The 8,871-nt window shown below is 43.6% G+C and overlaps 3 protein-coding genes across 3 annotated transcripts; 1 reads left to right on the forward strand and 2 right to left on the reverse strand.

Moving 5' to 3' along the window:
• Positions 1-1,385: 1,385 nt before the first annotated feature.
• On the reverse strand, positions 1,386-2,067 carry ANK2 (Ankyrin-2; the record flags this gene model as incomplete). Its single annotated transcript, XM_031153109.1, has 2 exons — positions 1,386-1,404; positions 1,484-2,067. The coding sequence occupies 2 exons, from the start codon at positions 2,065-2,067 to the stop codon at positions 1,386-1,388; spliced, it is 603 nt and encodes a 200-aa protein (XP_031001847.1).
• A 1,484-nt stretch (positions 2,068-3,551) lies between these two features.
• Positions 3,552-4,564, reverse strand: ATR7 (Short-chain dehydrogenase/reductase; the record flags this gene model as incomplete). The annotated part of the gene is made up of 3 exons (XM_031153110.1): positions 3,552-3,925; positions 3,985-4,410; positions 4,498-4,564. 3 exons carry the CDS (start codon positions 4,562-4,564, stop codon positions 3,552-3,554), a joined length of 867 nt encoding a protein of 288 aa, XP_031001860.1.
• A 1,781-nt stretch (positions 4,565-6,345) lies between these two features.
• LHYA1_G008191 (uncharacterized protein) lies at positions 6,346-7,642 on the forward strand (the record flags this gene model as incomplete). Its single annotated transcript, XM_031153111.1, has 4 exons — positions 6,346-6,501; positions 6,566-6,670; positions 6,737-7,119; positions 7,204-7,642. 4 exons carry the CDS (start codon positions 6,346-6,348, stop codon positions 7,640-7,642), a joined length of 1,083 nt encoding a protein of 360 aa, XP_031001861.1.
• Positions 7,643-8,871: the final 1,229 nt, after the last annotated feature.

An 8,871-nucleotide genomic window follows, 5' to 3' on the forward strand; every position in this document is an offset into this window, starting at 1 on the left:
GTTAAGAATATAGCCCGAATGATTCACGCGGCACACGAATTGCCCGAATGACTCACGCGGCACACGAATTGTGCCACCATAGCTACCTATACCTAAATAGACACGCATGCAGGACTCAATTTCTCTACCACCTTCTCAAAAAGTGATGCCTGTTCTAAAGGTGACCACAAACCTGTTTCATATTATATAAATAAGACTGTTAGCTTGCGAAGAGGCACTATATATTCTGCATGATCAGTCGCCAGCCATCGTTCCAACAACTTATATCGGATTGACTAGTCTAGCCTATATCTCACACTTTTCGACTTATTATCACTAGAAATGTCGGCAACTCAAGCGCCATCAGCTCCGCAAATCTCTCGAATAGACTTTCAGCATCCGTCTACAAACCCAAATTCCAACCCCTATCCGTCCCGACTCTACTTTGCCGCTATTCCACCACACGGCTCGGGATCAGCAATACCCGCAAAAGCAAACATAGCCCTCGAAATAGCAGTAGAGGAAGATAATAACAGACGACCAAAACCTGATGTTCTCCTCACGCACGGCGCAGAATCCCAGCTGGACAACCCTGCGTTAGATGCTTTTGCCGAAGGCCTTGCAGCAACTCATGCAGTCCTCTGCTTCGAAGACCGAGGAAGTGTAGAGCAACGTGCTGCTACATTCAAATCCCTCCTGGCCGATTTCCCTTCTGTCATTGCTTTTGGCGGGAGGAGTAAGGGTAGTGTAGCTGCTGTTGGAGCATCGCTTGATGCAAATGTGAAAAAGCTCATCCTATTTTCATTGCCACTTTCATTTAAGAGGGATTTTGAGCCAGGCCGAAACCTGCTTCACCTTCCACATGATCTGCTTCAGCTTCAACAGGATGTTGAAGTGCTAGTCATTGGAGGTGAAAGAGACGAGTTGTGTCTCTTGGAAGATCTCGCGGATATTAGGAAGAGGATGAAAGCGAGAAGCTGGTGGATTCAGATCCAAGGTGCAGATCACGGTATCAGATTTGACATGGAGAAAAGGAGAGCAGTCTGCGAGTTTGCGGGAAAGATTGCGGGGAAATGGTTAAGCGGAGATGTGAGTGCATTTAGTAAAAGTGAGAAGACGGCGGATATGCTGGTTGGTTGGGACCAGAGCGGAAAACAATTTAACATTATCTGAAGGTTGTGTTGAGCTTTGTCATTGGGGTCAAATTGCGCAGACACTGCTTCGGTACTTTATAAATATTAATGATCGCTTGTTTTGAACTATGAAATCGAACAGAAATTATAGTTGGCTATCTCTCTTTACTCGACTATTAGTTGATTGCAGCGCTTTAAACAGGATGGGTGGGGTGGGTCAAAGGGTAGCAGAGGGGTTGGTCGTACATGTAGGCTGAAAATATGAAATTCTGTTTACTTATAGGATCGGCACCTATATGAATGTTAACTTAGAAATGGTTTTGATGATATGCTTTTGTGTTCTTAAAAAGTTGTAGTGCATTTCGTTATACCGTGTAATATAAGCGGGCTTAGACCAGGACGATAGAACACCGGCGTCTAGCAACAGCTTCACAACGGTCGCATGGTTTCCCCTTGCCGCTTCACGAATGGGCGTCACACCTCGAACATCTTCAGCATTGGCGATTGCGCCCCCTTCGAGGAGAAGGGCGGCCATTGAAGTATGACCTCGTGTGCAAGCCCAGTGTAATGGCGTGCGGTCTTCGCCATCACCAAGATTCACCGAGACACCTTCTTCAATCAATGTCCTGGCATATGTGATAAGACCAGCGAAAGCGGCAATGTGTAGAGGTGTTGGCACAGACTTCTGCCCACCAATCCACTCGAGCTCTAACCACGTCCTAAAATCTACACTATTTGGATCCAGGAACTCGGCAACACAATGGTAAAATTCTTCGTCCTCAACATCATACTTGCTGGCATGAAATGCCCAATTAGTAACCGCATATTCCAGAAAAGGATAGGGAAGTTTTGCCTCTTGGTAGTCATATTTCTCCTTTCTCTTGTTTCTGCGGTCTGAACAAGAGGGCCACTGGAAACAGCTGGCATCGTCCTGAGAGTTTTGGACATTTTCCATTCTGAGGGCACCGGATCTCAAATAATCCAAGCATGCGACTGATAGCTTGTTGTTAACCCTTTCAGGGTCAAGTACGGGAAACTGTACAGGTTGACCGGGGATTTCATTCTGGACTCATTCCTTATTGAGAAGAAATTCGGTGAATGAATGGTGAATGACCTGAACTGTCTCGTCTTCCGAGATCTCGAGAAGCGGGGCACATGCGGACCTCGCAATAAACTTCGGGTTTTCCGGTATCATAGAAGGGGGAAAGGTGGAAGCGAGAACGCTCGCAAGCTCATTCAATCGTAGTGCTCGAGACGAATGTGTTGCCCACTATAGGAGAAAGACTTGCACTTGAGTATTGATCTTAAGGGATTCGGCTTGTTGGAAAAGCATACTATTGTACATTTGCTCCAGTCCGACTGGAAGACTTTTCGCTAATGTCTCGATGTCTCGTTGCTTTGATCTAAGAACCGGTGTGATTTGATCTAGGAGAAGTCGGGCATAGAGAAATAGTCCGCGGGACCGCTCTGTTATAGTTAATATCAAGGACTCTTTCAATCTTTGCTGATCGTTTCCGGGAATAAGATTGTTGAGGCGATGTAATATGAAGAGATTAATATCCTTGCTAACTAGATCATCTTCGAGGGTGATATGAACAATTGAGGGTTAGGGTTAGGGGGTTTATATTTACTATCTAAACAATACGTAGTAGCACGCTATAATATTAAAGGTCTCCAAGTCTGCATTTTATAAATAGCTGCTTTATAAACTAAGCCTTATATAAGTCTAAGAATCCTATTAATACTTCTTATAGTTTAATTAATAATATTAAAGTTTATACTAATCCTAAGATAGTAATAGTTAATAAAGCCTATTATTAGACTAATATTATTTATAGTAGTAATACCTATCTACTACTTATAAATATAAGAATCTAAAAAATCTATTCTATTTTTCTATAGAGTTATCTAAATAAGTATGCCTAAGAGTTACTCTCTATTATTAGAGTAGTGTCACAATCACGAATCCTCGAGGGCATAGCCTAGTATAAGGTCCAATCAAATATAATTCTAAGCTAAAGAGAAAAGAAAGAAAGTCTAGAATATAGATTATAGAAGCGAATATGTATGCGCTCGGCTAATTAGGGTTGTGGCTAGGAAAGGTGTGGCTGGTAATCGGGTGGCTGGTTAAGCGAGAGGCTAGTGCCACGCCGATGTGCCGACGTTACGTGATATGTCAGGTGACAATATCCGTGACAAAAGCGGTCTCGGTTTCGGAATATACTTAGGAACCTTTAATATTATAGCGTATTGCTGCGCGATATATAGTAACAAATATGAACCCTCTAACCCTAATACTATAGAGAATAGACAAATGCAAAGTCAGGTTAATCTAGGGATATCTAGGCTAGGTTCTTTAATTAATATCGAGCAGCAAACTCTTAATGCTATGTACGGTCGCAAAAATGCAATCAACTTCAAAGCAAGCGTTCTCCCAGATTATTGCGCAGCTGGTGCAGGCAGTTCCAACATGCGCTTCAGGATCTCATCATCGCTAGGGTTCCCGGCCCCTTTAACCTTCTCATACGCCGGCCAAAGTATAGTCTTCTCGATTTCAGTATATTTGCCATCACAGACAAACACGACGTCTCCCTGCCTGGATACATCGACCATCAGATATGCAGCAGCACGCGCGACCACTAGACCGGGCTGCGACTGGTGCTTGGCTCCCTTCATGAGCCCCGGAAGATCTGGGAGGAGGTTGGTCGTCGTCCATGATGGCATGAGAGTATTGATGCGAATTGGAAGCCCCGCAACCTCCATGAGCCGGGCATAACCTCTCCCGAACCCCAGAACACCATGTTTGGCCGTGGCTATATCAATCCGTAAGCTTGAAGTTCGTTCGCGACATAGTACTTGCTTCTCTACTTACAGTAATCGGGAGCTCGGAGGGGCTGCAAGCCAGTGCTGGAGCCCATGAGCACAATACTACCTCCTTCAGGTTGCTGTTTCATATAGTGAACACCCAAACAAGCGGTATTCATGGCTCCTTTCAACATGACGTCCAAGACTAGGTTGTTGGGCTCAATCAAGTCCCCCTTCTCATCTGTTTCAATGGCCAAATAGTTGGCGCGTGGTCCAACGCCGGCGTTGGCGAAAACATAATCGATACGGCCATATTGTTTCTTTGCTTTCTTGAACAATGCACTCAGGTCCCTCCAGCTGGCGACGTCGCTTTTCACGAACAAAAAGGCGGAAGTAGGTGACTCGACTGGCTCGGTGAGATCTCCGCTGACAACTGATGCTCCTAAGGATAGCAACAGCTTGACTGTTGCTAGACCTATACCTGACGAACCGCCTGGAATAACCCAATTAATCCATTAGCTCGGGTCAAATATGTTCATAAATAGCTCGCCAAGCGGTGTAAGAGGTGAAATTGCCATACCTGTGACGATAACAACTTTGTTCTTCAGGCTTACCAAGTCCTCGTCCTTGATAACAAATTCGGCCATGATGAAGGTTTGAAAGTGAATTTCTAGAGCACCGGTACTGCTGGTAAGTGCAAGGTACTTCAGCCGATAGTTCGAAGGAAGTTTAAGAGATAAAGGTTTTAGAAGACAGCTCGCTTAAAAGTCTTAGGACTTGGGAAGTTGGGGGGGGGTTCCAGATAAGATGGACCTCGGATCGGGCCTTTCGGCGTACAATAGGGTGCAAAAAGTTTGAACCCATGTCTTCAAGGCTAGTCTCAGAAGAGTCAAGCGGTTATTGCGCCAAGAAGACCAGGGCAGAGGGGGGCTTGCTTTAGTGCTTTTACTATTATTATTATCCCTCCTGCCCCCATTTTCTTGGCGCAATAGTTACGCCTGTGACGAAGTACTTCTCAAGACTAACACTTGGGTAAACTCCGAATGGCATCTATCTGACGATTAGTGATCATGTTATACCGGACTAGGACCTCGTATGCTGTTCAAGATAGAAGTCAGACTTCTGGTCTCTTGCTTAAGGGCCGTCTTTGAAGATCGTTGCTATACTTTCACCGGCTATGTCCCCCCCATTGTTTTACTTTCTTCGCGGGCCGCGGCTTCTACGTCCGGAGCCGTCGCTGGTGTTGGAAACGGGGGAAGTGGAGTTGGCATTGCCGTTGAGATAGCCGAACATAAGAATCGCTCAATTGGGACGTATTTCATTTCTTGCCTCTCTTGCCTTCGACCCAAGTAGAACTCTATTATACGAAGTAATACTATAGAGTGTTATCACCTAATCTGCAATCCAAGAGTATCGTTTAGGCTTTGCTAGGAGTCAAAACTTGTATATATTTTTCAAGGTCTATTATATTCCTATCTGAATTCTAAAGGATTGAATAGCAATTAAGATAGTAGTAGGATCATATAGGAAATCTAGTTTTATAATACTAAAATTTTCTAAAGCTATTTTAAAGCTATTTTGCTATAGTTTTCAAGTACTTTTCTAGTTACTTTTATGAGTGAATAGACCTGCATTTTAAGCTCTATATACTTACTTCTATAGTAGTTTCCTCTTTATTGAAAGTAAATTAGTATAGTAGTAAAAAGAAGTGAAGTAAAAAGTATAGCTTTCGGCTTAGGATTACTAAAGCTATAGGGGGTTTAAAAAGCGCATGATTAGACCTATAAAACGCTATATGATCGACGTTTTTTAGCGTAGACTTAGTGAAACTACGAAAAGTTGCAGATTTGGTGACAACACCCTGTACCCGCGCCCCCGGGTAAATTAAAAGTGGTTGTGTGGATTCATGGGACTGGGTCTGCTGTGGGACCCCACTAGGCTCCCTGACGAATCATATTCTGCGCTTGTACTCTCCTCTCTTCGAGACTCGCCTAAACAAGGGCTTCCAAGGGCCGCGGCCCAAACAGACCCACCTTTTGACATGTACCGGCACGGGAGAGTATCTCCAAATTCGTGTTGTGGACCATGTTAGTGCGTTTTCAACCTGGCAGACCACAGCCTTCCAGCTGCTTTCATCCACAAGACGATGTCGAATGTCATAGTATTCGAGTAACGCCATACGGCCTCATTTGAGGGGTTCTAGACAAGATCTACCTTCCAACACTTGTTGGTTGGACATTCTCTTGGCCGGACTTTTATTAGTTTCTTGATGCCCTCCAGCTGAGAGACGAAGAAGAAGAAGAAGGAGATAGAGAAGAGAGAGAACGGGCCACTTATCTTTTCTTTCTCGGCACGCATCATCTTCTTAATCCTTTAGGCTATCTTTTTTCTTTCTAACTCTTCTTTCTAACGCTGGCCTGCTGCAATCATGGTCCAAGTTCCACCGAGAGGCGATGGGATCGCCCTCTTGTACACGTCAATCGTGCTGCTGGCCCTCAGTTGGGTCACATTCGTATCACGGGTAGGAGTACGGGTATGGAGACGAGCCTTGGGGTTGGATGACTTTGCGATGTTCATAGGTATCGTATGTGTGCAACTAGCTTCTGCTCCCCTTAGGAACAATGACCAAGGTCCTAACGCATCCGCAGCTACTTTTCACGGTCACAGCCTGTCTATGTATTGTGTGCAGCTTTTACGGATCTGGCCAGTTGGCTGCGGACCTGCCGGCCAGCACGAAGATGAAAGGGACTAAGGTGTGTACTCGTTCTCGCCTGCTCCCATTGCAAGTCTGGCACAGGAAGATTGACCATCTCCAATAGTTGTTCTTCATCGCCGAGATGTTCTACGCATCCGGTGCCGCCGCGATCAAATGCAGCATCGCTGTTACTCTCCTCCGTATTGCGGACACTCGCCGCAACTTTGTCTATTGCATTTGGGCCATCATAATCTTCTCAATACTATCTTCGGTCATATTCATCATCGGCGTGGCCAATATCTGTCACCCAATTACTACATTATGGGGCGAGACTACGACCGGATCATGCAACTTCAAGCTGAACAGCGATGTTAGCTTCTTCTTCTCTGCTATTGAGATTACAACCGATTGGGCATTGGCAATCCTGCCTGCAGCCCTGCTGTGGAAAATTCAGATGAAGAGTAGGGTCAAAGCCTCGGTAGCTGGTATCCTTGGAGTGGCTGCTTTGTAAGTACCAACAGTACATGCTTGTCTATGATTACCTTTCCCCCATTGCAAACTTGGATGTATAGTAGACTTACTCTTCTCTAGTGCAAGCTGTGCAACCATCGTCCGACTCCGCTTCCTGAGTCTGTACAGCAACCCTTCCGAATTCATGTTCAGCACAGGAAAAATCGGCCTCTGGTCCGTCATCGAAGAAGGTACGGGAATCTTCGCTGGCTCGCTCCCTGCTCTTCGCCCACTCCTGAACCTCCGTTTGCTCAACGGCAGCGGCTCCCACGGCGGCAATTCTGCCTCGGCAGGCCAGCATTTTAACAAGCCGAGGACGGGTAGACATTACGCGTCTGCGGACGTCAAATTAGATACTTTCCAGCAGCTGGACGACAAGGATGAGGATGGAGATAGCCAGAAACATATCCTGAAGGAAACGCACGTCACGGTAACGACCCAGCAGTCTGGTTCTGCCGGGGAGTGGGAAAGAAACCAGGTCCTGGGGTGGAAGAAGAACAATTATTCGGCGGAAAGTTAAGGGATGGGTTGGGTGTGCTCGACCTCGGTTGATTTCGTGTCCCCGAAAGTACTATATGATTAGCAGGGAGAGCGAATGGATTTGATTCTAGATCTAAAGCTATGCTACTTACTACTAGCATAGGTTAGGGCTCTATGTTTACTATAATCCTATCTTTATATATACTTCTGACCTCAGGTTTTTAAGCTATAGTCTTAATTCTTAATAGAAATACCTGAGTCGTTCCTTTTCTTCTATTTATAAATATAATAAGTATTAGAAGAAGAAGTATTTATATAACAAGTAAAAATAGTCTTAAATATATAATACTTATTGGAAATACAGCCCTTGCAGTATCAGGTGACGCGGCTGCTAGAGGATGCGTATAAGGTTATAAGAACCTTATCTTTACCTCTATAGTAGCTTTCCTCCTTTAAGCTAATATAACCCCTTTAATCCACTTTCCTAACTATATCCCTATCTAGTCTACGTGTCCTTCTAGAGGTAATAATCCTAGGAGGCATATAGTTCTAATAGGTTCTAAGCTCTAGTTATAAGAATAAAGGCCTTTAGTTTCCACCTAAAATAATCCTGCTATTATATAAGTTTAAGAGCGGTCTATAGGTAGTAAAAGTAATATTTAAAGAGATAATATAATATATCTATTATTACAGGTGAGTCATATATACATAGAGGCTTAATATGATATTTAATAAGTTTAATAAAAGAGAGAGAAGAATCTTCATCTAGATCCGAAGAAAAGTAAGCGCTCCCTAGTTAAGGCTTAGTAAGCTAAGTATAGATATAGCCTATACTTTACCGAGGGTATATACTATATTGCAGTTCCGCCGAAGCTGCGAAACAGAGATCTTTCATCTAACTGCTTACTATTTATAATAGGCGGTCGTGCATTCTACTAGCTAAACTAACCTTAATAGAGAGATTAGATTAGATAATTTAAAATTATTTAATACGTCCTAGCTAGATATATAGTAATATATCTTCTATTTTTATAATTGCTCTTTTAAATATAAACCTAATCAAGTCACTTGCGTTCTAGTTATTAACCTTACTCTTATTACAGAGCGAATGCCAAGTATATAGAGCAAAAGCCTGAATTTGATATAAGAAGAATTAACTAAAGAGAGAAGAGAAGCTTCTCTTATATAAATAGATATAGGGGTTTTCTAGCTTTTAAAGAGAGCTAGAAGAAGTGAAATTATAGATCTATTATATTTATATTATATATA

This window comes from Lachnellula hyalina (assembly GCF_007821495.1).
Source record: "Lachnellula hyalina strain CBS 185.66 chromosome Unknown contig00206, whole genome shotgun sequence".
In the NCBI taxonomy this organism is placed as follows: Eukaryota; Fungi; Ascomycota; class Leotiomycetes; order Helotiales; family Lachnaceae; genus Lachnellula; species Lachnellula hyalina.